At 46.3% G+C, this 27,808-nt stretch overlaps 1 protein-coding gene across 2 annotated transcripts; it reads right to left on the bottom strand.

Moving 5' to 3' along the window:
- Nucleotides 1–3,902: 3,902 nt before the first annotated feature.
- LOC142563774 (purine nucleoside phosphorylase-like) lies at nucleotides 3,903–26,704 on the bottom strand. 2 transcript variants are annotated; one of them, XM_075674390.1, is made up of 6 exons: nucleotides 26,402–26,704; nucleotides 16,527–16,696; nucleotides 11,614–11,717; nucleotides 10,281–10,456; nucleotides 7,863–8,056; nucleotides 3,903–5,255 (listed from the first exon to the last, which is right to left on the bottom strand). In XM_075674390.1, exons 1-6 carry the CDS (start codon nucleotides 26,443–26,445, stop codon nucleotides 5,053–5,055), a joined length of 891 nt encoding a protein of 296 aa, XP_075530505.1. In that variant the 5' UTR covers nucleotides 26,446–26,704; the 3' UTR covers nucleotides 3,903–5,052. The 2 variants fall into 2 exon arrangements, with proteins under 2 accessions (XP_075530505.1, XP_075530513.1); XM_075674398.1 differs by lacking the exon at nucleotides 26,402–26,704 and adding an exon at nucleotides 17,346–17,463.
- Between the last annotated feature and the right edge of the window lie 1,104 nt (nucleotides 26,705–27,808).

Raw genomic sequence — 27,808 nt, 5'->3', positions numbered from 1 at the left:
AGATTTTTCAGCTCTTTGCCAACGCGCTGTGGCAGAGGTACGGCACTTATAACCACTTCGAACGGAGAGGTTCACTCGTTGGCACACAGTGATAAGTAACGTTGGAATCGCCGCTGCAACTGCCCTTGGCCAAGCTCCGCGGACCGTTCGCGCATCCCACGACATCACATGGACGTGGCATTCTCGCTGCTTGTTCCAAATGCAAGTTTCGCGAGCCAGCAGAACCAGCGCAGCATGACGCGATAACGAAACAAGTGAAACTCCAAAGCGCGCGCGGCTCAGAGTCGAGCGCGCAGAGTCGAGCGAAAACAAAACCTTTCGACCACCCATACTACTGAAGGGTAACGTCAAAATATTATTTTTTTAGAATCGAACAGAAGTAGACAAGTAGCATTTTCTTCCGTCTTATAACCTAATGAAATTATTTTTAATACGAATAGTTGAGTACTAGTGACATAAATTATGATGAGGAGTGCCTTCGTCATCGGGATAGTACCGGAATGTCGCTGGGGGGTCTCAAATCGTGTCATGCATTTACCTTGTTTCTCGGCTACTAAAGCTCTGTTCGCGATTATATTGACGCCTTAGACGTTCTAGGGCATTGCTTTATCACTAACTTGATTTCATAGTAACCTTTAGTGTCCCTTTAAGCTTCGCCTTTAAGAGGAAGCTTTAGCTCGGGTGCTCCTATCTAAATACAGGTAGAAGAAGAATTCGTTTTTCTTGACAGCCACTGCACCAAATTTGAGGAGGTTTGTTGCGTTTAAAAGGAAGCCTTAAAATCTAGTGACTGTTGGTTTCGAATTTTTGATCTCGGTAGTCAATGTTTTATTAAAAATTGACAAAAATAAAAAATTTTCAGAAAACGAAACTATGAAATTTACAACTCCATAACTCGGCATGCAAAATGATATCAGAATTCCATGAATCGCATCTAATGGTACATCTAAAGCGGACAAAATTGATATGTCACACATGAACCTAAAAATATTTAGTAAAACATAAATACAGCTTTTGCAGAACTTCACGACTTCACACGACTTCACAAATTCACGTAAGATATAAAATGACATGTTCAATTTGTTCGTTTTTAACGATCTAATAGATGCCGTTTAGAGAACCGCGATATCTGTTCTTGATGCAGAGCTATTAATTTGTAAACTTCATGGTTCTATTATTTTCAAACTTGAGAATTTTGGAAAATCTTTCAAACAAAATTCAGGCCCTAAATCGAAATTCCGCTTCCAACAGTCACTAGAATTTAACTTTCTCTCTCAAATGCAACAAAATTTCATTAAAATCGCTCCAGCGGTTATCTCAGAAAAACATTTTTGCTTTTTACATGCATTTGAATAGGCCGCGTCGGAGTTGGGCCCGAACTAAAGCTTCCTCTTAAGAGCAGAATGCGATAGCATTCAAAGATCCCCGACTGCTTGTCACGCTTCCCGGCAACTAGAGCGTATGTAACCATAATGTTTACCTGCAAACGCTTGCCGCGCGCGCTATGCACGAAGGCGAGCTTTGTGGTGGCACCACGGCCTCTTGCGTAGTCCGCGATGCAGCGGAGGCGAGCGCCAGCTGCAGTTCATACAAGGAAGCGGGCGCGCCGCTCCGTGGCCTCCATAGTGGCCCCCCAAGACACACCCATCGCGCCGGCGCGCGCAAAATGGCGGACGCCGCGGCCAGTCTGTGAACACCGCGGACCGTTTATGTGTGTGAAGGGGTTTCTTTGAGTTTTCGCGTAAGATAATTACGTTTTCTCGTATAGTCAAATTGCAATGCGAGAGCTATCATGTCTTTAGGTTGTGTGCAAGTGGTAATTTACGATTTTTCTACGTATTTTAGCTTGAGAAATTCAATTAGTTCAGTCAATTTCTTGCATTAATGGAAAGCCTGGGTATACGCGGTGCGAAAATCTTTTCGGCGATGCGACGTCCGACGCCGGATGCAAGGCGTCGTATTTTCTGCGGCACGGGCTCCTTAACGCCCCTGCGATAGCTGCCTAATGTCTTTACAGCGGTCACTGGTTTCACGCGGCATGAGAATGTCACTCATTCTATTTCTCCTCCACAGCCTTATAAGCGGATATTGCTGTCATTTGAGAATGGTGCACGAATGTTGACAGGGCAACGGCGCCACATCGTTCTTCCTCTTCACAGGTGAATAACCGGGGCGACCAGCTCAACTGGGCTACCGTGACCACATCGCTAGCCCGACGCGGGCAAGAAATAACTACAAGTACGGTAGATGTACAGCCTAGATGTTAGTGGTACATACCAACTCCGGGGGATTGGCCATGAATCGGGTAGTTCAATATAAAATATAAAAAAAGAATGTCAACAAAATTCGTGAATAGGTAGATGAGAATCGATAGATTATAGCCAATGATTTTATTAGTCTGAAGGAATAAAGGACACCAAGACTAGAGCTAATCAAAAACGATTTTGTAGCGCACCAGCCTTTACGTCATTTCTTGTCCGCGTCGTATTAGAGATATATGGTCAGAGTAACTGGCATCAAACCAGCTAGCCTGAAAGTCTATACTGTAAGCTCAACTTGGGTATCTACCGGAGAGTATCCTCCAGTGCGTTTACTTAGCCCGCATTCTCGCGTTTGTGCAACGAGGGTCGCGATGTTTGCGCAAAAGAAAGCGAGTCCCCGCAACGCAGAGCGAAAAAACAGAGAAATAAAGCATCTAACCAACACATCCAGTACGTGAGAGGGCCTGCGCACTTTTGTGACGTCACATAGTATAACCGAAGCTCCGAAAACAAAATTTATTGTATTTAGGCCAAATTTAGACAGCAACGAGCGTCAACCGCGTCCGTCATAAATACGTATGCGCTTAAGCTTACCGGCATGGTGTCGCAACTCAAAGCGCGCGGAACCTCTGTTAAATAGGAGGATCTTACTGATATAACACCTCCAATGATTTGGCGCAGTCGGAACGGTGCAGGTAGCGCTTCTCTGAACCATCCCAAGCTCAACAGGAAGTGGGCAAGAGAGCCGACTACGGACGAACACCTTTCCTCACTTGCACAGGCTACACAAGTTGTACCCCGACAGACACAAAGAGAAATAACCCGGGTGTGAAGACACCGACACTCCCGCACACCACATACAAATTCCCGAGGCGCGCGGCCGGCGCCGTCTCACCGCTAATCACGGACTCGCTCGATAACTGGTCGTGGGAGGCGCGACTCACTGAACTGGACTTGGGAAGCCAGCTGGCGACCCTCGACCAGGCCCGTCGAGCCGTAGAAGCCACTTGGGTTCTGGAATAGGGGCTTCACCCATATACACCACTCATTTTTATGAGTTAATAAAAATAAAGTTCTTCTTCTCTTAACTATAGGCGGGTGTGACCTGTGACGGTTACGTTAATGAAGACAAGCTGTCGTCTGCCGCTCTTCTTGAGTTAATCTTTTCTGTACGCTTACACATCGCGAAGCAAAGCATACCGCAGCAGCGTGTTGATGTCACGCAAGCAGACATTTGGTACGATTCGCTCCAATCCGACGTTAAAACTTGTGCAGCCGAAAAAAAATTTCCCCACACAGAGAAGTATTCATGTTCAGAGGTTTTACGCGCCAAAAGCACGATATTCTTACGAGGCGCGCCGTAGTGGAAGCCTCCCGATTAATTTTGCCCTACTGGTGTTCTTTAACGTGCACCTAAAGGGAAGAATACGGGCCATTTTGCATTTCGCCCCCATCGAAATGCGGCCGCCGCGGCCGCGATTCCACACCCAAGCTCAGCGACGCAACGCCACAGCCACTGGGCTACCGCGACGGGTGCAGAGCAGTATTCGAAGGCTTGGAAGGACTTGCACATTCTGCCACATTGGCATTCAAATAGTTCACGTGGATATTGTAGAAGCGAGAGATTCACACACGAGCGTGTTTAATCTACAAGAACGCTTTATCGTATATTGCAGCACCGGTACATCACTCATCCACATTTGCTTATAGACACACCATTCGCCTGTCCCAGATCTCGTGAAGTACTCGCATAATTGTTCTATATACACCCTAACAACGCCGTGTGGCAACGTAGCGTCGCAGTGACTTCAGTAGCGCCAATGTTGTGATTACGGATGGAACTAAGAACCAAAACTTGAATAAAGAATGTAACAAGTGGTCCCTGGGTCTACATTCAAAATTAAAACTTGTGTGCTTTCCATAAAAGGATATGAACATGTTCATGCCACGCGTGAACGAACATGTGTATGAAAAAAATTTTAGTCGAAGTCTTTCATTGTTGGATAACGGCAATATATGTAATAATTTCATGCGATAAAAATAAAATGAGCTGCACGCCCCGATATCGAAGAGCAGGTGGCTGTGCTATAACTCTCTCACCCGAGCGTCTGTTGGACGCTGGGCCTGTCACATTACGGGTTTGCATGGCGGACTCCGAGAGTAGTGTAATCATCGTTTGAAACCACTACTATACTCCATCTCACAAGTCGTTTGCAGCACTGTGGAAGATGCAGGACTCCTCAGCCAATAGAAAGGCCGCGTGCCTCTCGACATGTATTCATCCGGGTGGCGTCTTCTGCTCACCGTCACAGTAATTCGCAGTATACGACAAGCATGTGCGAAGGTCCTAGCATGCCACGCATCGCTGTAGCATGTAATCTAGCCACGAAAAATAAAACTATAATCCCACCAGTAATCATGATACGCTCGGAACTATATTCCGCTGCGCAATGATGTTGCCTGTGCACGCCTCGTACCTTCGACAGTGCTGCGAACGACTTGTGAGATAGAGTATGAAGAGCAGTCAGCTAAGTGCCACCGCTTCATTCCGGTGTGAAGAAATACGCAACAGTGTGCGCGACCCGCGCTGCGGCTAGTAATAAGAAGCGGAAGGCAGAGCATACAGTCTGAGGCCATGAATTATGCTTTGGCTTCCATCTCCCCATCAGCCTTCATGTGTACCTAAGTACGTGTCGCGGCCCTAGCGAGTAGTGCTCTTTTCTGTGATGCGTTTTCTGGTGCATGTCTAACATACTGCCAATGAATGGGAGGCGAGGAACAGCGCAGTATTTCACGCGTCCATCTTCTTGATGAGAGCCTTGACGAGTTTTTCGAGGTCTTTCTTGCGTTTCTGGCCGGTTTCGAGGACCTCTTCGTGGTTGGCCACTTGGCACGTGTTGTAGTCGCTTATGCACACGTTGCTGATGAGCGAAAGCCCGAAGACACGGAGGCCACAATGTCTTGCCACGATGACCTCGTGTGCCGTGCTCATGCCTGCGAAAGTAATTGAAAAGGTGAATGCATTTCATATATGTAGCACCCTCTGTAGCACAAGTACGCAAGACTCCAGTCAGGAGACGCTCGCAAGAGAGCACCATAAGAAAGTTGAAGTGGGAAGTGCACCCTCCAGCTGCCTCCAAGAAAAAAAAATCAAGGTCGCAGCGGGCCGTGTACCCCGATAATTAACCAATGCTGAGCAATACTCATACGTTGTTAGCGCGATCATAATTTTAATCGATAGTAGGACGCGGTCACAACCTGCATAGGAGGTGAATAGGTTCGTAAAACAAAGAAGTGAAGAACAATACATAAAGGTTGCAATTTTTCGTAATTGTAACAATGTAAAATCAGTATGTAAGCCTTGTATATAGTATATACGGGGTGTTTCACGTAACTTGAACTCAGGACATAAAAAAAAAAATCTGGTTAGCCGCAGCTGAATGAAACCAACGGCGTATGGTTTGCCGTTATGTGGCGCTCCTTAGAATATTGTCATATTCCGCTTACTTGGTCAATTAACTAAGATGAATTATGCAAAATTTTAATGTTCACTTTAGGGCCAAGTGCATTTCGTTGCGTTGTAGAGGGGTTTCACAAACGACCGTTCCAATTTTTTGCGGCAGCGTACATGCTGCGTGGCGATTTTTTTTTTTTGGCGTTTAAAGAAAGCCCGCGAAATATGAAATAAAGCCACGTGACTGCGCTCACGCACTATCGTATTGCGGATAGTGGCGAAGACATGAGTTTGAAGGAAAGTGTAATCCGAATTTCTTAATGTTTAATTATGCGGGTGAAAGCAAGCGAAAGGAGACACACGTGGCTGAAGAAGCGTAGTGCTATCCCTTATTAGTTTGTCACACGCCTATGCCGACAGTTAGAATCACTGGCTGACAAAGGCGAACACATATCCCTAAACGCGCACTTACCGCACGCACCCGAAAAAGCGTGTTCTGGTCAGATCTGTAAATGCCTGGAACGATAGTAAGGTAACTATGATAGACGTCGGCTAGAAATCATTGCTGTCATTCTCCAGTCGCACACTTGTGCATGTTCACTGGTTGGAATAATATGTGGGGCGCTACCACTGTAATAATTATACCAGAATAAAACATTGGCATTTCCTATATGTTTCCAAATGTCAGCGTGCACTTAAACACAAATGTGCAGATGGCTTTGCTCGTTCGATCAATACAATGCTATATTCAGTGAGAGCGTCGCTACGTATAGCCAGAGCGGCTCGGACTTTGAGTAACTTCTTGCTCCCAATATTCACGTTTATTCATTTGGCGATATAGGACGACAGGTTTATTGTATTACCACTATTGTCTTCATTATCACGCGCAGGTGCGAGCATTATTACATATAGACTCTGGGTGTAAGAAATTAAACGTACGCAGATTTATAGGAGTTTCAGTTATTCTGAAAAAGAAAAAAAGAAGGCGAGAGAACGTTGACATTGTTCGAGTATTAAAATCTGAGGTAATCTAGTATGTTCAGTTTCGCCAAAAATCATGGGAAAGGGTTGAATTCACGTGACACTGTGTTGCTTGTAATTGCGGGCGCGCCAGCTACGGTATAAATAGTCCTCACAAAAAGCACTTTTGAGATCACTAGTTGTGGTAGCACGTGATGATTTGCCTAAGCAATAGTGGCACGGTGCCGCTTGTTCAATTTTTCTCGTGAATTCAGATTACGAGTGAGGTTACAGAGAGACCGCCAGTTGGTTTTGTTAGACTTCGTTGAAACAAGGTCGAACATTTTCGGACACGAATTAGATGGCGAGGACGACACCGCAAGCGACAAAAAGAGCACTTGAGTTGTCGGTTACCCTTGGCGTTCCCCATCTTACAGTTCACGCTTTGTCCTTATGACAAAGGAAGGTTAATCGAAAGGACAGCAATGAAAAGAAAAAAAATTTCAACACAGAACTGAAGAGCAACAAGACACTTCTTGAAACTGTTTAAACAATTATGATGCTCGTATTCTCAAAACATTCTTTTTTTTTGCCTAAGGGTCGTCGGCGATTAGTCATTACAGCAGCGACTGTGTCATCATCACGAGTAGTAGAGACCCCCGAACGCTGGAGAGTAGGCGAATTCTCTTACGTAAAAGTTTTCTAAATACTGCCCCATATATGCACGTTCGTTCACGCTCAGTGGACACGCGTCATCAGTATTCAAGCACTCATAACCCAAATTTGAAGTGAAGGCAATGAGATTCATTTTAATTAACATATACTTTACGCATCATATCATCCACATTTTTTCCCCTGTTAAGTAAAGTAAATGTTCAAGTTATATCAGACCAAGTTTCGTCCAAGAAAGAACAGCCCTGTATACAACCCTGCCTACTTCCCGTACAATCGGGCCTGAAGAACACTTCATAACCCGCTGCTGCTAGAAAATGTGGTCCTCCAAGCGTATTCCAAAGTTTCAGTCCTAAATAACGACATTCAGAGTACTACGGGGGATGGCCTGAAGTAAAGCCAGTTTACTGAATTTTCTGATCGCACTTTCATTTTTTTTTTTGATCGAAGTGGACTATAAGCATGACTGGAGCAAAGGAATGATGCTCAGAACTTCCGAAGCGGCAATGACATACCACAAGCGTCGGCGCCGAGTACTCGTAGCATGTTTATCTCGGCAACAGACTCGAAGTTTGGCCCTCCAACCATGCAGTAGACGCCTTCGCGGAGAAAAGGCCAGAGCGAAAGCTCTTCGTTGGCAATTTTCTTGGCCAACTCCCGGAGATCCCTGTCGTAGGCATTGCTCATGGCCGGAAAGCGAGGTCCCCATCTATAGGCAGGAATAAATGTGTAAGAAAAACTTGCCCGTGTGCTTACTTTAGTGCAACATCTGCAGGCATAAATAACGACATGTATTTTTTTTACGCGATATCATTGTGAACCGCTTGTGGGAGCATTACAGCACTACTCGCGCATAATGTAGCGAGCGGCACTATGTAGCATGGTCATGAAGAACCAGGACGTAAAGATTGCATATTGTCACGTATAGTAACGGGTAAAGAACGCAGTATAAACACTATGAATGACGAAACTAAGTTTTTATTGGGCGAACTTGTGCTCACAAAAACAAGTTACACTCAAAGCACAACAATAGCGGCGAAAGAGTCGGCGATCGTCGAAATCTGATCTGCCGGTCAAGCGCGTCGGCTTTTATACACGAGTCATCGAACGTTCTACAGTAATGGCTGATGTCCGCGTGTTTCCCAGAAAGTTCAACTCCATTCGCGTCGCTCATACATGCTGTCAGATTACACAAGGTTTGGTGACAACAGACGGAGGATAGAACCATGGATAACATACCAGAAACGACTGATACATGCAGTCGCGTCCCGCGCTAAGCGATAACATTTGTTAGACGGTGAAAAGCGCTCACCCGAAAAAGATAAGCACGTCCACATGTCGATATGATCCACTCATGGATGTTTATTTCTTTAATGTGTTGGGTGGGAAACTGTCAACATGGACGCCTTGGAGTTCTGTTGTCTTACTTTAAATTATGATGGGAAATCCCATTCCCTCGAAATGTCGACCCTGTGACACGTCGAGTCCTTTCAGGACATTGGAAGAACTTCTTTCCCGATTCTTAAAATACTTGTGTAAAGCTTTGGAACGCTTTTATAAGTAATTATCTGCAAATTTTGTAATTAACCGGCACACTTCCAACTAGCTCTCAGTACGCGTAACCCATAACGTGGCCCCCATTCTATGCAGATATAGAACTGCTGTCACGTTTGGTTATGCCAGAGCAGCGGCGAAGCTTTGTAAGTGTTTCAGATGCAGCATCTAAACAGGGAAAAACGAGGGTGTCGCAATTTCCATTTAGCCCCTAACCCACACACTTTAAAACTTTCCTGTCAATTACCCCTAACATGGCCCCCACTTTCCCTCTAAATAAAAACTCCGTGAATTATCTAGTTTTCTAAGGACACCGTGAAATCACGCGTATAACGTTTTCTAGGGCTTCCAGCCGCACTAGAAGCTTCGCTATATAATACAAGTATTTATTTCCAAAAAACTGCATAGCTTCCAAGCAGAATAATGTATAAATCCTAATGTACTCGGTTACGATTACAATGACGCGGCGAGACCCCGAAATGTGAATAAACGCGATGCAGAGACAAACTGGGGAGTACAAGAGATCTTGCATTCGGCACGACTTTTACACGCGCTGTCTCCACGGCTGAGCATACCGCGAAGTTTTCGTTCCAGTGCCATGTAATTACAAAACCGGGTGTAATGAATGAGACGGCCACGATCAGGCTCTCAAAGCCACACATTTCCGTGAGGATTCAAGAGCAAAAGTACTCAATGTCACTACGAGAACAACAGAACAAACGAGAGCTGGGCTACTACATTTCGGAACTGTATATTAATGGCGGAAAAGAGACGAAGGACGGTGGCAGACGCATTATGGGCACTGAGTCACAACTGAATCTTGTTCCTGCATACATACTATATGCTTGCCCAATAAAGCTCAGCTGCGAGATCGAGGCAGCGTCCCGTGCTGTGTCTGCCACCGTCCTGTCTCTTTCGTGCGCTTCTACTAGGCTACAAAACAAGAATGACAGGCATCATATGCGATGAACGAGAAGAAAGGGGGTTAAGCGAGGTTAACCGAGAGGCATGATATGCGGTGTTTTAACAAATTCAGTGCTAGTGAGCTCCGAGTCGCTTCAGGAGAAGCGCTGCGATCATGGCTTAGTAGTGCGACTAAAGGGCACAATTTGTGTAGAGCGCCTACTAACAGATTGATGCAGAAACGCACATGTACTGGCAATAATGTGCAATTGAACATCACATGTACCGGAAATTCGACCCAAGCGCTCTTCACCACGGCATCTTTCAGAATCTTTCAATCGCCACTGCGATTCAACACTGCAAGCAGACGAATTCCTAAATACCGAATTCGTGCGCCCTTTGGAAGATCTATTTCAAACTGCATGCATATCCTCGTATACTCGACTATTGCAATCTTTTCTGAAAGAAATGTTCACCTTTCGTCATTGCGACCTCTCAGAGGATTGTCACCGCCGAGGCCAGGGAAGTTTATGTGGTCCTTGATGATCATGATATCGCCAGCTTTAAAATTTGGGTTCACCCCACCAGCGGCGTTTGTGACAATAAGAGTCTTTACTCCAAGCAGTTTCATTAACCTTACTGGCATAGCACACTGAAAAAGAAAAGAAAATTAAGATGCATCATGTAACTCCAACGAATCCAATTGCAGCAAGATTCTGCAAGCACTGTAGAAAGTAAAAGCTCATTTTGATGATTCGAACATCGCAGCAGTTTCTGATTATGGGTCCGATCGTACGATTCTGAATGGAACGTAGTTATAAATCTAGCCACTGTGTACTGCGGTACTTAAAAGCCGGAGTGTGACTGTGGCAAGTGCACTTGAGGTACTATTATGTGCGAGTAAATACCTTACTTGGCCCGCAGAGGGAAATTAATGGGTGCGCAGCTTCATACAGCGCCAGTGATAGTGCTGAAGTAAATCTATTAGCATAAATATATTTTCCGAAAGCTATGCAAGTAGCAAATTGAATTAAGGATAATATTATTATTAATATTAAGGATAAAAACATGCCTCCGAGTCCCTAAATAACCCATAAGTATAGTTGTGGTATAAAGAAACGGCACGCGAAGAAGGCGGCAGGATTATTATGCACCAACGTGATACGGTGTATCATGCGCGTTGGGAGGAGGTAAATAGGAGGGAGCAAGTGACCCCTTGAAACGTCTCATATTATGGGATGCGGATGCGTTTGGTCTAGCCACGTCGCTCATTAATGCATTATTTAACAAATTTTAGCACACAACAATAGCACAGTTGGATATAACATGGCGTCAGGTTAAAAAAAATTAAGTTATGGGGTTTTACGTGCCAGAACCGCAATTTGATTATGAGGCACGCCGTAATGGGAGACTCCGGAAATTTCGACCACCTGGGGCTCTTTAACGTGCACCTAAATCTATGTACACCGGTGTTTTCGCGTTTCGCCCCCGTCGAAATGCGGCCTCCATGGCCGAGATTCGATCCCGCGACCTCGTGCTTAGCAGCCCAACACCGTAGTCACTGAGCAACCACAGGGGATCGTGGCGTCAGGTACATGGCTTGGTAGTGAACACACTATGTGTGTAATTGCGCACACAATGTAGCGCTTCTTCATTTCGCTGGGGGCGAAATGCAAAGAACGTTCGCATACTTAGATTTGGGTGCGCGTTAAAGAACTCCAGGTGGTCAAAAGTCATCCGCAGTCCACCACTACGGCGTGCCTCTTTATGATATCGTGGTTTTGGAATGTAGAACAGCATTTCATATACCTTCCATAGTGGATAGCCTTCGTAAGGATGAAAGCGTCCTTGCATACAAATCACAGTCTTTCCTTCCAGTTTGCCTAAAACAAGTTTCCCGCTGTGGCCAGGAACTGAAAAGAGAGAGAATACGACCGAGTGATGCTTTCCTAGGTTTGCCTCCCGGCCTAGCCAAATGCGTACATTACTGGGACTTTTTTGCTAACAGGCCCTCACACTGGACCATTAGTATGTGTTTATTGCTATCTGATTCCTTGGTATCTATTAAGAATGTCAAACTACACCACTTTTTTTAAAATTCAGAAGCAGTTGCTTTCATGTTCTAATGCGATCACTGTGAAAAACAAACAAGTAAACCTATAACTCCTTAATCTGAAATTGGTCTGGAGAAAGTTGTAGACGATTGCTACACACAACAGCTGTCGTTTATGGGCATGTAAGAGGCATATCATATTGACCGCAAATAAAGACGGGGACAGAGGGAGAGAACACATAAACAGCACGGGCGGTAACTTTCAACTGTTTTATTCACAGCAGCCCGTGGGTATATATAGGCAAATAGAACATGCGCAGATCGCAGCAAACAAGAACACGGGCTTAGCGTGGCAACCAATTATCGAAAAAATCTATTTCCGATTGAAACAACCTAATGGAGGTATCGCTAACACAGTCTTGGCCTTTCTTTTTTATGTGAGAAGCCTCCATCAGTTCACGTGCAGTCTGGTCATGGCTTCAACCCAGAATCTTTATCTCCTCAAAAAGAGGTGCACAGCGACAGACATTGCAGTGCGCAGGTAAGTGCGCCAATTCATCTTTCGTTAACTTTTGTTCATGTTTCCTGGCTCGATCGAGAAGAGAAGAGGCGTCTGCAGGCTTCTCGAGAAGAGGCTTCTGCAGAATTCGTGCAGCCAGCGTGAGGCTGCAAAATTGAAGCAGCCTATGAGTCTTAACTCTGATACGATCTCGACAGGGTGAGGCGTGTCTTCACCGCAAGAATCAGGAAACGACGACGAAGCCGGGCATCGTGATGATGAAAAAAGTAGAAAAGAATGTATTCACTTCATTGGTACATGGTTGTGACTCTTATCCCAATCTCGAGCGGTTCTGATTTAACACAGGGGCCAGGACGGTCATAAATAACCCCTCTTTCCCTCGTTGAGGGAATCCACTGACCAGTCACAAACGCTGAATCGTTCACCACCTCTGTCGCCCCCCTCCCCTCCACTGGTCGTCAGCGTGCTGCTCTGGGTGTTCATGTCTTCAACGAGCTCCTCGTGTACGTGGTGCACCTGTCTCCAACGTGTCACAACAGGAGGCAACCGCCTGTCGTCGACGCTTTCCCCCGAGAGTTGTCGACCAAGGCCCTTTCACCTATAAGTGGCCACTTCGTGACGGTCAGGAGGACGACGTTGCTGTCTTGATGAGAAGTGAATGATGAGGCGTGAACATCAACCGTGACAACTGCGTGTTCCTGGTGGGGCATGCCCCCATCGCCAGATGTGGTAGTCGATGGCTTCTTTGAAAATTTAGGCCGATCATAACAACTCTTATTTTACTCTATTGTGCTTTTATTTATTTATTAACTGCAAATGTCATGATATGTGCCCGACCAGGACACCTTGAATAAACGTCGCACATCAGCGCCTGCGGGCTTTCTCGTTCACTTCCCAGGCTGACACTTTCGTCTGACGCGGAGACCAGCGGCGACACGAATGACGTGACCTCGAGCAGGCCTTATCTCAAGACGGCGCCCACCGCGCCGTACTTATCAGTAGGGGCTCGGCGAAACGAGACAACCCAGGGATGGAGGGTGAGGGGCCCTCGAAGCGGCAGACGAAGTCAAGGTCGGAAAAACACCTACATGCTTGCGGCCGCTGGGACCGGGTGCTACCAGGCGGGGGTCGTAAAGGGGACAAATTAGTTCAGTCCCGCCGTGATAAAGGATCAGCTGAGCTAAGATATTTTCAGCCCCACCTCTCAGGATTCACCTTCCAAAAGGCATGAACTTCCACACCTATATAAAAAGATCGTACCTGTATCTGCTTTTTTTCTCACTGACCACTGGCCGATATTTTCGAGCATTATCTAGATGTCAGATTTCAAGCCTAGAGGTTGGGATGAGCTTTGCCAGTTTATTCATCTGCAACTGCATACGACGGGAAATGGCAAAGACCGGCTTGCAGATACGGCCACTTTGTCATATAGAGCAGTCCTGTCCTACACTATATGGATGACAGTATCGACATCCTGATGCGGGAAGCTAGGAGGTGCGATTATCTAGAAGTCATCCCATAAGCAGTAGGACCAATTTTCGTGCTACTACTACTACTACTACTACTACTACTACTACTACTACTACTACTACTACTACTACTACTACTACTGCTGCTGCTGCTGCTACTACTACTACTACTACTACTACTACTACTACTACTACTACTAACTAACTAACTAACTAACTAACTAACTAACTAACTAACTAACTAACTAACTAACTAACTAACTAACTACTACCACCACCACCACCACCACAACAACCACCACTACTACTGTTGCCACTATTCTGCTATTGCTTCTACCACCATCGCAACCACTCGTAGGCCAGTATGTTAAACTTCAGCATGCATATCGCGTCAAATGCAACAGGAATTCCAGTGGCACTTTATTTTGTGCTACTACATTCGAAAAGTCACTCGTAACACATAAACATTCTTATGTTGGCTAACATTTGAGCCAAGCTTTTAGCTCACATGTATGACTCTACTGACTGACAAACAAACAAACAAACAAACAAACAAACAAACAAACAAACAAAGCGGTCGTGTATAAAGTAGAAACGCTGTCATCGCTGGCTCCATGTTTTCAATGAAAAGAAAAAAAAAAGATACAGATCCAATGTGCATCTTGGAATCTACGTGAAGCGAAGCTGTCGCGTAGCGGTCCCTCAAATGCTGTACACTGTGCCCACTTCGTTTCTGCTTCTTCATTTGAAGAGCAAACTGGCGCGCGCGCATGTGTCCTCGCGCACCCGTGCTATGCGCAATGTGACACACACGCGGCGGTCATCTCGCAAGAGCTGGTGGCCGTAGGCACCATTGAAGTGTACGTACGGTGGTTGTATACCTTATACTGGTGGGAGCATCGGGCTGCTGTGCTGGGAGAGCGAGGTTCAATCACACCATCGGACACGTAACTCTACTTTCTTTAAAGGGACACTAAAGGTTACTATTAAGTCAACGTGGACTGTTGAAATACCATCCCAGAAACCTCGAAACGCTTGTTTCGTGCCAAGGAGAGACTTATTTTAAGAGAAAATGCGTTCTGAAGCGTCCGCGTACCTCTAGCGCAGTTCAAATCGCGCGCCCTCCGATCGAGGAGAACTGACATCATGGTCTCATAGTGACGTTGCGCCATCGGTGAGTAGAACGGCGTCCGCAGACGGCGCTACGGCTTTTCTGCGCAAAACGCGAACGCGCGGCCAGAAACAGAGCCAAGACAGAGCCGACAGCAGAGCGAAAGCGGGAGTATAGTGGCTAGCGGAAGGAGAAACGAATTACGTCCCACGTTACGTCCCACGGCACACGGAGAGTCCGTTTTCGTTAAACTATAGGCTGCAGCGAGCTCGCAGCGTGGTCGGCGTGGTCTATGAGAAGCGACGAGCCTTTTCGCACTCGCAACAGGGCATAAAAATGTGCGAATCGACGCAAAACTCGGCCTAGAAACGTGCTTCGCCACAGCCAGGGCTCAATACGACCCAAGCTGGCACGACCCAGATGTCGTTTCCCGCACCGCCACCAGGCGCCGCTACTATACCTCACACTCCAGCGCAAGACGCCCATAAGCTGGTACTTCATTCTATGACGCTAACTTCGACGCTCGTCGCAATGGACCCTGAAACCGACAGATTGGCTCGCGATGGTGGGCTCAACTTCAGCGATTTGAGCACCGACGAGCGCGACCTGCTTCTGAGGGCTCGCACTGCCGGCGTCGTTGCGTACTACGACGGCGGCCTCGACACCGGCTCTCCGGAGCGGGAAAGCAACGAGGGCTTCCCACGACATCACATGGACGTGGCATTCTCGCTGCTTGTTCCAAATGAAAGTTTCGCGAGCAGAACCCTCACAGCACGACGCGATAACGAAACTACTGAAACTCCAAAGCGTGCGCGGCGCAGAGTCGAGCGAAAACGAAACCTTTCGAACACTCATATTACTGAAGGGTAACGTCAAAATGTTATTTTTTCCTAGAATCGAATAGACGTAGACAAGTAGCATTTTTTCCGGCTTATAATCGAATGAAATGATATTTTTAATACGAGTAGTTGAGTATTAGTAACACAAATTATGAGGAGACCTTCCGTCATCGGGCTAGTACCGGAATGTCGCTGGGGGGTCTCAAATCGTGTCATGCATTTACCTCAATTTCTCGGTTACTAAAGCTCTGTTCGCGATTATATTGACGCCTTAGACGTTCTAGAACATTGCTCTACCACTTTAACTTGAGTTTCTGGTAACCTTTAGTGTCCCTTTAAGTGTGAGCTGTTCAGCAAGGCAACAGGAGCACCTGGCAGCCACGGTCAGGAAAATCCGGAAGCTTCGCTTTAAAAACGCATGCCTCAAGGGCAGTCGACGAATGAATTGTGCTAGAAATCGCAGGCACGTTATTTGCGTTTATCCTCAGCACTTCCGTTCGCTTGCTCATATTCGTCTTGGTACCAACGATGACGCATCAGAACGTAGTTTACAAAGATAATTTTGTCAGCTCCACGTCATTAATTAACACTCGTGGTATACTTTTATATTTAAATAGTATTTGGTGCGTGCCAAAATAAATGCAAAATAAGTACTGTATGTCTTTCACGCACTTGTCGCGCGAGAGTCTTCTGCAAGTTTTCACTGACAAATGTGCAAAATAATTCGAACCTGTGCTGACAGGGAAATCTGGAATGTCCTTGTACTGGAACTCTTTGCTGCCTCCAATAAGGTCAGCCAGAGAACCCAGGCCAGAGCCGCATATGATTCCTATGGTTGGTCGGTGCTCCGTCTTGCTCAGTAGGAAATTTGCGATACTTTCGATGTGCTCGTATGAGTACCTGCATAAAGCAACGAGGGGAATTTGCAGTATATTCTGACAATCCTTAAGCTATGCATATGAAAAGTGCTGCGCAGGCACTTTTGATATGCACATGAGCAGTAGCGATTAAGCGTCGATAGATGCGCGCAAAACAGCGCACAATGACCGAGAGCATAGCTTGTAGCAGCTAGGCTGAACATTTATTTTGCTGCAATACTTTCTACAAGAGCAAAAAACTATTTTGTTGTATTTTTTTGTATGACACTCATTTTTGACTGCCGGTAATTCGATGCAAATGTAAAGCACTTCTCTGGGAAAAAAAACATCACAACACGGTTACGAGTGGGTAAGATGAATGTTTAAGCGTTATACATGAAAACATCGCACTGGTCACTACACAAAAAATATTCACAATGCAGGAGTGACACCTCAAAAAAACTAGGACGCGACATACGTAAACCGATATGGGAGAATCTTATTCGAGAAGTGCACGGCAACGTGTCTAGATTTCACGCAGGTCAATATTCTCACGGGTGCATCAAGAATTGACGAAAAACTAATTTGGCTTCGCGTATGATTACAAACGAATAGTCAAAACGCCAGAGGTCAAGGGGCAATCGAGTTAATGCATATCAGAAGCGAGGAGACCCATGAAACACATTTCTTACTGTTCATCCTTGGAGCTCATGGCTGAGTTGTGTCGGCGGCAACCGTGAGATGTCGACTGACGCGGCTGCGAAGCTCTAAAAAGTGAGCTCGGGTAGATATGACCCGCTTTTATACACCTCGCACGCGAGAGATGATAATACGCCGCTTTTTAACAACTTAACAACCACCGTGGCGAAGCCCACGTATCATAAACACAAGGCCCAGCGGCATGTGGACTGCACTACTAAGAAAGCTCATTTTTGACCCGGAACGCTCTCTTGCCGCTTCGGGAGTGTGCTATAACATTAGCTGACACAGCGCTTGCAGTCAGACGTACCACACACTTCACTACAGTGCCCTGCAAAGCTTTAAAGACGATAAGGATAACGCAGAAGGGCCCTTTTAGGCCCTTTTCTTGTGTCCTCTCTCTTCAGCGTAATACAAATGGTTTTGCAAACGGAATCGTGGCAGGATGTGAGTTCTTATTGGGCACGTTTTTGTTCATGTATCTTTCATGCAAAAGTAGCATAAATTTTGTCAGGCACTTGGCGCTTTTGTGCCGTGTACCAGACATTCTGCTACCAGCGTTTACTTACTCTTGCACACAGTGGCAGCTCGACAGGAGGGGGGCAGGGTATGCTACCATACATACATGAGCTGCTCGTTGTATGTGTGCAAGCATGCATGCATGTATATGATGATGATGGTTTATTGGCATCCTCTTTGAAACGGGGCGGGGTCAAATTCACCTAGCCTGCTTGCGTATATATACACGTGTGCGTGTGGGGGGGGGGGGGAAGGCGTGCGTGCGTGCGTGTACTCAGAACGCGAAAACTTCGTAAAAATCAAATACTTCGCTTCTTAAGCACGTAGCCTGGACCTAACAGGTGCAGTGCATAGACCTCCCACTCAAATGCACAGCACACATTTTGTTTGCGACCCGCCGTGGTTGCTCAGTGGCTATGGTGTTGGGCTGCTGAGCACGAGGTCGCGGGATCGAATCCCGGCCACGGCGGCCGCATTTCGATGGGGGCGAAATGCGAAAACACCCGTGTGCTTAGATTTAGGTGCATGTTAAAGAACCACAGGTGGTCAAAATTTCCGGAGTCCTCCACTACGGCGTGCCTCATAATCAGAAATTGGTTTTGGCACGTAAAACCCCAAATATTATTATTATTTTGTTTGCAGGTTGTATGCCTAGGTATTAAGATATTTTATCTCTCGTATCTCGAAAACACTTGCGCACAAACAGATATTGCAAGAACTGATAGCTATGTGCAGCTGAAATGCAGACAGATGGCTCGATATAGATGGCAGCGTGATGCTTCTTTAATAGAGCAGAATAAGCCAGTGGAGAGCGAAGTATGCTTGTAGAATAATTTATGTTTGCATTGGATAAAATTGCAAAACATGTGCGCGAGCAAGAACGAGGTTTATGTAATATTGGAGGGAACTTTTAAAAGTAATGAACATTGAACAATATTTGCAAGATAGCGTATAAGGTTCTCCTTCGATAGCGTTCACCTTCGACATTACCGATTCCTCAACTCCCTTGCTTCTGGCTGGCCGATAAGCCACTGGCATTATAATAAAACGCTATCATCATTACCTGCCGTCGTTGTGAATGAATAGTAGGACCTGAAGAAACCACCAGAGTCTGAATATCTTCTCTTATTGATTCATTTATGTATTTATTTATTTATTTATAAACACGTCTGCAGACGTGCAGACGTGTCGAGAGTTAAAAAATGGAGCTAACAGTCATGGCAGCTACTACTTTACAGTAGTAGCTGCCATGACTGTTAGCTCCATTTTTTAACTCTCGACACATCTTCACGTCTGCAGACATGTTTGTAAATAACTAAATAAATAAATGAAGAAGAGAAGATATCCATACTCTGGCGGTTTCTTCCGGTCCTATACTAGTCATTCACAACGACTGTGTCGAGAGTTAAAAAAGGAGCTAAAAATCTTGGCAGCTACTACTGTAAAATATATATATATATATATATATATATATATATATATATATATATATATATATATATATATATCGTTTGTATTCAGCATTGTAGCTGCGGCGAAGCAACTCACGGTAACAGAAAACGCGCACGCGTTTAGATTGTCGGTCAGTCGGCGAATTACGCGCGCACCAATCTCGGAGCAAAACACCAGAAGGAAAATGCCTTATCGCGCCAGCAGCGTGAACAACAAGACGAGGGACCCTCTAGACTTCAGGGCCACAATATCTACGAGGAGCCTGTTGCGCCCCCTCCAGATCTGTGTAGATCTCGAGGGGCGAGAACAACGGACATTGCGAGACTCGCGTTTTTATCAGGCCCCGCCCCCCTTGCCGTTCAGCTAATACAGTGGCACGTGCCATTACTGTAAATAAGTGTGCGTGAAATGCGCTACGGCTCCCTCAAAGGATCCTCTCGCCGATGTAGAAATGTTAGAACAAAGATAAAACAGGCTTCGTAGATAGAAAGACCCATGTAAACTGTAAGACTCGTGTAAGCTCCTCGCGAAGCCACTTCTGGTATCACTAACTAGCGACACAACCGTCCTTCTCGGGTTTCTGCGCAACGTTTGGAATTCGTGCCGTGTCGTACATGTTTTAACGTATACCAACGTCACAATTTAGGGTTTGGATGTGGCATCCGAGCCGTTATAGAAGTAGCATAAGCTCGCTGGGCAGCTATTTCAGGGAGAAGCTCGGCCGTGAAGCCTAGTTTCTTTACTTATGTCGACATTCAAGTTAAACCTTCTGCAACCATTTTTTTTTAACTTTAAGCTAACAACTTAAAGACCACAGGAACAAAAATAAGAAACAATCTGCTATGTCTGGCGCCTCTTATTCATTGTGACGACTGCTCTTTCCGTTTTCCCCCCGGTAGACTAAACAAGTTTCTGCAGTGCCAGCGTGGCGGCTTTTGTCTTCCAACGCAAATGGCCCTAGCGCAGCCCGTGTCCCACGCGCTGCGACATGACACTGTATCTTCTGCCTGCTCGCCACGTGCTCTGAGAGGCACTAAAGGCCGAGTCAACGAATGGCAACGGCGTTACATGACAGAAATTCTGTGGCTTTTCTTGTAGGCCTATTGTCTTACTCGCATTATTTTTCGAGGTTCTGAAATTAATATCTCTGCAGAGGAAGTCTTCAACGTTTATTGTAATAGCGCCAGCAGAGAGAGAACAATACTGCCATGCGGAACCAAAAGCTGGGTTTCTAGTGCCTGGAAGCATTTTGAACTGGAGACTGTGGGATCAGTCCCTAGAGCCGCAGGTGCTGTAATCAAGCTGGAGTTTTAAATAGACGCGAATGTATCGCATCGCTTCAACGTTGTGCCTCGAAATCGGTGCATATATATATATATATATATATATATATATATATATATATATATATATATATATATATATATATATATATATATATATATATATATATATCCCTTAAACTATGCGTAAATGTCGCTCGTAAGGTGAACAGGGAAGCCTGAACCCTTTGTAAAGAGCTTGCTGAGTGGTTAAGGAAGACGCCGAAAATGCAGTGAGGCCAAGTAAGGCCAGGCCACTTGCATTGGTAACACTTCCACGGGTTCCAAGCCGCTGTGTTTATTCCCAAAGAGAGAGAAAGTGAGCGCTCGACCTGTCGTTTCTTACTCTCCCTCCTAAGTCGTTATTTTGCTTTTGGCGCAACAATATATTCATTAGAGAGAACGGACATTAGGAGAATTTTAGCAAAATAGAAACGAAATGTTACATGTGATAGCTCGTTGAGGGATGTTTACGCATGTGTAGGGCGGGCTTTTCTATTTCTTGGGTCTTAAGGCAGCGTCATTTGTTTTCCCGGCTTTACCATCTCGTGCCGGCACTAATTGTTCACGTTACGAAAGTGCTCTTCCGCATCATTACAGCACATATCCGAGCAGTGACGACGTGATTGCGTAATGTTGCGGTAGCGCCTCCTTTCGCGGCTCGTCTCGGCCGGTACTGTGTCGGAGTGCAGCGCCCACAATATATCGGCGTGTCACTTTGTTGTGTGGGCGGGATCATGCTTAGCCGAGTGGCACTAGCGTAGCGGCTTAATTCGCGCTTCTGATGTGGCGGCACTGAAATGAATTTAATTCTGGGGTTTTAGATGCCAAAACCACCGTTTGATTATCGGGCACGCCGTAGTGGGGGACGCCGGATTAATTGTGAACGCCAAGGGATGTTTGACGTGGCCTCAATGCACCGGACATCGGCGTTTTTGCAGCACGCCCCCATCGAAATGCGGTCGTCGCCTCCGGGATTTGATCCCGCGACCTCGTGCTCAGCAGCGCGACGCCATAGCCGCTAAGCCACCGCGGCGGGTGACGCGACGGCTGAGAGTAAATCGCATTTGGCTGCGTCCGAGCGCGAGGTCGCGGAATCGGAACTCGGGAGCACTTCGGTCGGTACGGAATTAAAAAAATGAAAATAAAAACACTGGCGCTTTTACTTGGGAGTCCGTTAAAGAACCTCACGCGGGCTAAAAGAATACACTACACGGTGTTCCACATGGCCCACACTGCAGTTTTAGGACGTTAAACACCGATACCTGTTATTATGCCTTTTCGCACTAACGTTTGAGAACTGACCGCACTGACGGGAATTTGCGCGCGTGCTGCCGCAACAAGCCTTTCAGAGCTTTGATCGCATACATGGCTCATCTGTCCAAAGTCATTCGGAATGAAACGGCAACTTATTTCGTTTTCTGTGGCGACGTACTTTTCAGGCGGCGCGAGCCCTTGCACAGATGCACGCACGGAGCCCTCAGTGTAGTTGCTGCGGGTTTACAGTCGACGAACGCACGCCCAGCGAAGCGTGGCTAGAGCGGCGAGAATAGCGAGAACAACCCTAGCGGGGCGAAAGAAGGGCCCGATTACGAAAGGCTTCAAGGAGCGCTTAGAAATAAGAGCCCTGCATAGAGGAACGCACGGATTGTTCGGCACCATTCTAAAGTGGTAACAACTTGCGCACGAAAGAGAAAAAAAAACGTACGTGCAGAGAAAGAAAGCACAGTGTGTTTGCAAACGGCTTAAGCAGACCAATGTCACTCTAAGAAACAATCGCCTGTAAGAAAAGAAAAAAAAAACAGTAAGATAACAAGGGCGAGCTTTCCGACAAGAGATTTTCGGATTTAAAGGAGAAATGCGAACGGCGATACCTAACAAATGTAAAAATATTAACAACAAACGTTATAGCATACAACTTTGATTTGCATTCATCGCTTAAATTGCCTATGGTACTATATAACTGCTTAACCACATCAGGTCTTTCAAAAAGGTCCAATCTTTGCGCGCGTTTATAGAAGTGGCAGCCCGAAAAGGTAAGTTACATCAAGGTTTAAGGATTTCCGGTTTTTTATTTTCCCTAATTACGGCGTTCTTTTTTCGGCCTTTGTTTCCCCAGAACATCCATCTGAAATCGTCTGCATTTTGTTTCCAGTAGAAAATCCACCAGAAATTACAGTATCTTGTTTTGTATTTTTCCTCGGTGATTATATCTTTTACAAATGGCCTTACACCGACTTTTTCCGGTAAATAATTTTCCTCCTCGAACTGACCGCAGCTTAACCGCCTTTTCACAGCAGAAAGATAGGCCTGAGCTAGGACGGACGATGTAGCGGAGGCTTCCAGATTAACTTTCATCACCCGAGGTTCTTTACCGTGCCCCTATAGAACTGAGTGCACGGGCGTTTTCTTCTGTGATTTTTTTTCCTTTTATTGTTTTTTAAGCGCCTTCATCCACGTATGCGGCCCGAAATCTAATTGAGAATTTTACGCCGAGCAGCATAACACTATGGCTGCTGAGCCGACGCGGTGGATCCCGAGCACTTATAAATTTTTCTTTTTTATTGGACGCGTTCGGAATATCTATAGCACTAATAACGCACCCTCTGGTGCAACAGCATCGCAAGCTCTCCTGGCAAGGGCGAACAAAACCGCGCCGTTGTCAACTAGAGTGACCGGATGTAGTAGCGAAACAATTTTCGGCCAATCGTTTTTGAATGGTACACCGTGGCACACCAACAAATAGGCCTCCCACGCAGGGGACCCTAATACGTCACTGAGGCGAAGTGTCCTAGATGTGTTGCGTATGGGCCCCAGTCCACGAATTTCAACGTGCGCTTAAATTAGGTTTTCGCTTCATAACTTCCACTGCCCTGCATGACCAGTCGCTCTACAGCGATAAGGTTTCCCCCTCCCTACATTTTTCGCTCCCTTCCCCTCTCCTTTCCAGCACTATTTTTTTTTTTCATCCTGGTCGTAGCAGCAACGTTCGTCGCGATGCCAAGCTTTGTGGGGGCTAAAGATAATAAAATGCCACGAAGAAGAATCCGGCTGTGATAACGAAGGCAAGAAACTATATGGGAAAGGTCGAATCACAGCATCCACCTCCGACTCTGACCTTGAACTGTAAGACTGGTTTTGCCGCTTTCCTTCTCATCTGTCGTCAACGTGCTAGTCTTTGTGTGTTTTTTTGTTCAACCGAACTCCACTTTTGTGTGCAGGTTTGTGTGTGTGTGTGTGTGTGTGTGTGTGTGTGTGTGTGTGTGTGTGTGTGTGTGTGTGTGTGCGTGCGTGCGTGCGTGTGTGTGTGTGTGTGTGTGTGTGTGTGTGTGTGTGTGTGTGTGTGTGTGTGTGTGTGTGTGTGTGTGTGTGTGTGTGTGTGTGTGTGCGTGCGTGTGTGCGTGCGTGTGTGTGTGTGTGTGTGTGTGTGTGTGTGTGTGTGTGTGTGTGTGTGTGTGTGTGTGTGTGTGTGTGTGTGTGTGTGTGTGCGCGCGTGTGTGTGTGCGCGCGTGTGCGCGCACGTGTGTGCTTATAAGTAATGCCAATGTCTGGAATGTCGCTCTGTTTGTCAAGTTGGTTGCCTTCTGGCTGCTTTTTTTCACTTGCTGTTTGGGAACCTCAGAAGACGCATAACGACGAATGGAGTGTAATGGTGCTGTTACACTGTGAGCACGTTCATAGAAATAAGGTAGTCAGTGACCACGGTACTTGACAGGGGATGTGGGATAATAGCATCATCCAGCAACATCTGACGTGCACGTCGGCTGAGCATGCAAGGAAGCTCGATCAAACAGCTCCCGTGCGTTTTTATCCAGTGGCCGCGGAACATTATTTTATTAAAAACTGCAACGCTCACGTCTACGTATCATAAGCAGTGATAACGGACTACTGAGCGATCAAAACGTATCATTTTCGTACGAACAAATCTGTCGCTCAGCTTCGCAGATAATCAGCGTAGACCTTCCATTGATCTTAAGACAATTGTGGAAGTTATGACATATAACAAATATCCGAAAGTTAGGGCCAAACACACTTTTCTAGCATAGCAATTACAAACCGCTAGGGCAATTAACTGGGCCTAAGTACTGTGGCTGTCCGCCATGGACTGTGTGCGCACAAGCGATATTTGCGGAGATCGCACGGCGAGAAACAGTGCACGAACCTAGTTACACTCATCTGCGCTACGTTTAGTCGAATATACATCCTTTGCAACCTATGCGTGCATAAAAGTGGCATTGCGCTGCATTTCGTGGCATGATATGCGTGCGCCTCGACATGGCACAAAATGCGAGCGCGTCGCTTCGAAAAAAAAAAAAAGAAGTGTGTGTTTCTGGAGGGGCGGGGTATGAGAGGGAGGACAGCGAGAAGCCAGTTCCGTTACTGTGGTTCTAGGATTCCAAGGTTGCCTTCAGGTATCGTACCCGCGAACAACAGTACGAGAAACAGAACTAACTCTTAGCTCATTCTTTCAGTGCTGGACATTTTTGGGTCACGAGTAAGAACCATAAATGTCCTTACATCTGGCGCCAAGCTGGCAACACCGTCCGTGAAAGCCAATGACAAGATGCAAGAGCGCCTGCGTAAATGGTCGGATGAAGGCGCGATTAAGATAGTCCTTGGCAGACCTATAGGGCAATTTTCTCGCTCCTCGAAGCAGCAACTATGCGGGTAACCGGTTTGTCTAGCCGCCAGATGCATGCCAGACTAAACTGTTTTGAATTGAGACAGTGAAGTGCAAGCATAATGCCCATCTAATAAAACAAGCCCGAGCAGCTCCCAGAGAAATCGATAAGTAAAAGAACTGTCAACCATCTTAACAATAATGACAAATACCGTACTAGTAGAGGTCAGTGGGAGACTTCCTTACAGTGCTTTTGTACCAAAAGAATTACACACAAATCTGCAAAGCACGCAAATGACACTTGGTTCTTCTTCTTCTTTTTCTTCTTCGATGTTTTTTACTTGAGCGGAAATATTTTGCAGCTTGAAACACTAACACCTACCGGCTGCTCATGACATTTCCAGCATTCGCGTACCGGCACCGCCAGAAAGTTTAAACCAGGGGAAATTCTGTGCTCAAAGAGAATGAAAAGCAGGTAATATAAGTAATATAGCAGTGCTTTATTCGTATTCACCTTTAGTGCATTTTCAAGTTACATATCAAGCGCAAGCGTCTGCGGCTTTTACTCATCAAATTTAGCTGTAAGCTAACGCCCGCAAAGACAACTTATTAGCAGCTTAGTGAAGCGAAACTAAACCATAGCGTTATTAATCTCGATCTTTTACGTAAAAGCTTCAGAAACATAAATGCTCTTTCACCTGATTGAAAAGATTACCACACATAGAAGCGAAAAAGAAGCACACCCCTTCCGTTTAAGCACCTTGTCGTAAAAGCGTCTGCAACCTCTCAAGAAGTGTTGCGTCATTGATGAGGCTGCGAGCGCGGACAGCTAGATTTAACTGTGGAACAAGCGCAGCTCCCAGTGCAAAACATGCCGCGCACGCACGTAATGCGAAGTATGCCTTCGACGCGTTCTGGGGAAATACTACTCCGCCAAGGGGCAAAGAATGCCAACCGTCAGCCCGTTACGCTACGGCGGCACGTGGGCATCAGCGGAGCGATCGGTCGTCGTCAGCAGGTGTTCGGTGTTTTACCTCCGTCCATAAAGGACCAAGGTTGCGGCGATGAAGGCAGGCACAGACAGGACGGGGAAGGAAAAACGTAATGGGAAAAAATGAAAGTCAGGTTGTCTCACCCCTCGATACTATTCTCCGATGACTGTCCGGGCACCTTGGCCATTTCGGAAGCGGCGTGGTCAGGACGTGGCAGGAGGACGCACAGGCAGCGGTGAATTTCAGTTGGGACGCGGCTCTCCTCGAGCGATTAAGCGGGAGAGGGCCGCAGGGGAAGAGGCGCCGCCTCCTCGGCCAATCACCATGACCAGCGGCGCGGACTGTTGCCTCACAGTGCAACCTTTGCGGCGGCGGCGGCGGCGGCGGCCGGCACGCAGCCAGCCTTGGTGCGCTCTCTCCTCCCTGGGTAATGGCCCCGATGACAATGGACTGCCGCTGGCCAGGCCGGACGCGCCACCCAGTGCGATAAAAGTGCGTGCGCTTAACTGAGCCGCACCTTTTCTCTTCCAAGATAATTCCCACTCTCGCTGTCTGCGTGTCAGCGCCGACGTCAAACGAAAGACGCGGGGAGGCCGGCGCCAATTTCCCGTCGGCGTTTCCCGGTTCTCAACGCGACGCTACGCGCGAGTTTGCATGTCGAAGAGAAGTTGTGCGTCGCGGCACAAAACGCAGTTGGCCTTTATTTTTTCTCCCGCTCTTTTTATTGTTTTATTTGGTTTTATTAAAACGGAGACACACGGAATAGGAATGTTGACTGGCGGTAAAGGTAGATGTCGATGTAGATCCTTGTGATCTACTGGCACTTACCCACTCCGGGACATTGGCCAAGAATCGGGTAGGTTATAGTGAAGTGCAAAATAAGTGAGAATTTTATCATAGGTTAGCTATAATCGAAATATAGAGATGGTAGAGCCTACACGATTTTATGAAACTGAAAATTTTATTATGACCATAAATTCAATTTTGGTGAAAGAAAAGAATGCGAAAAAATTTTTGTATTCAGAGTTTAAATCTCATTGGTAAGACACAGCTATTATATACAAGAGAAAAGTATATAATAGCTGTGTCTTACCAGTACTCACCTACGGGGCAGAAACCTGGAGGCTTACGAAAAGGGTTCTACTCAAATTGAGGACGACGCAGCGAGCTATGGAAAGAAGAATGATAGGTGTAACGTTAAGGGATAAGAAAAGAGCAGATTGGGTGAGGAAACAAACGCGAGTTAATGACATCTTAGTTGAAATCAAGAAAAAGAAATGGGCATGGGCAGGACATGTAATGAGGAGGGCAGATAACCGATGGTCATTAAGGGTTACGGACTGGATCCCAAGGGAAGGGAAGCGTAGCAAGGGGCGGCAGAAAGTTAGGTGGGCGGATGAGATTAAGAAGTTTGCAGGGACGGCATGGCCACAATTAGTACATGACCGGGGTTGTTGGAGGAGTATGGGAGAGGCCTTTGCCCTGCAGTGGGCGTAACCAGGCTGATGATGATGACGATGATGATGATGATGATGATGATGATGATGATG

Source organism: Dermacentor variabilis, chromosome 1 (assembly GCF_050947875.1).
Source record: "Dermacentor variabilis isolate Ectoservices chromosome 1, ASM5094787v1, whole genome shotgun sequence".
In the NCBI taxonomy this organism is placed as follows: Eukaryota; Metazoa; Arthropoda; class Arachnida; order Ixodida; family Ixodidae; genus Dermacentor; species Dermacentor variabilis.
The sequence above is the reverse complement of the archived record's forward strand: the minus strand, read 5'-3'. Positions and strand labels throughout refer to the sequence as shown.

Bases quoted from the DNA above. Each gene is read 5' to 3' on its own strand.
- LOC142563774 (XM_075674390.1), bottom strand. From the start codon at position 26,445: ATGGCCAAGGTGCCCGGACAGTCATCGGAGAATAGTATCGAGGG. The intron at 11,718-16,526 runs GTTCGAATTATT...CTCTCTTTTCAG, and splicing joins AGATTTCCCTGTCAGCACAG to TTCCTGGCCACAGCGGGAAA. The intron at 10,457-11,613 runs GTATATGAAATG...TTTCTTTTTCAG, and splicing joins AAGGCTATCCACTATGGAAG to TGTGCTATGCCAGTAAGGTT.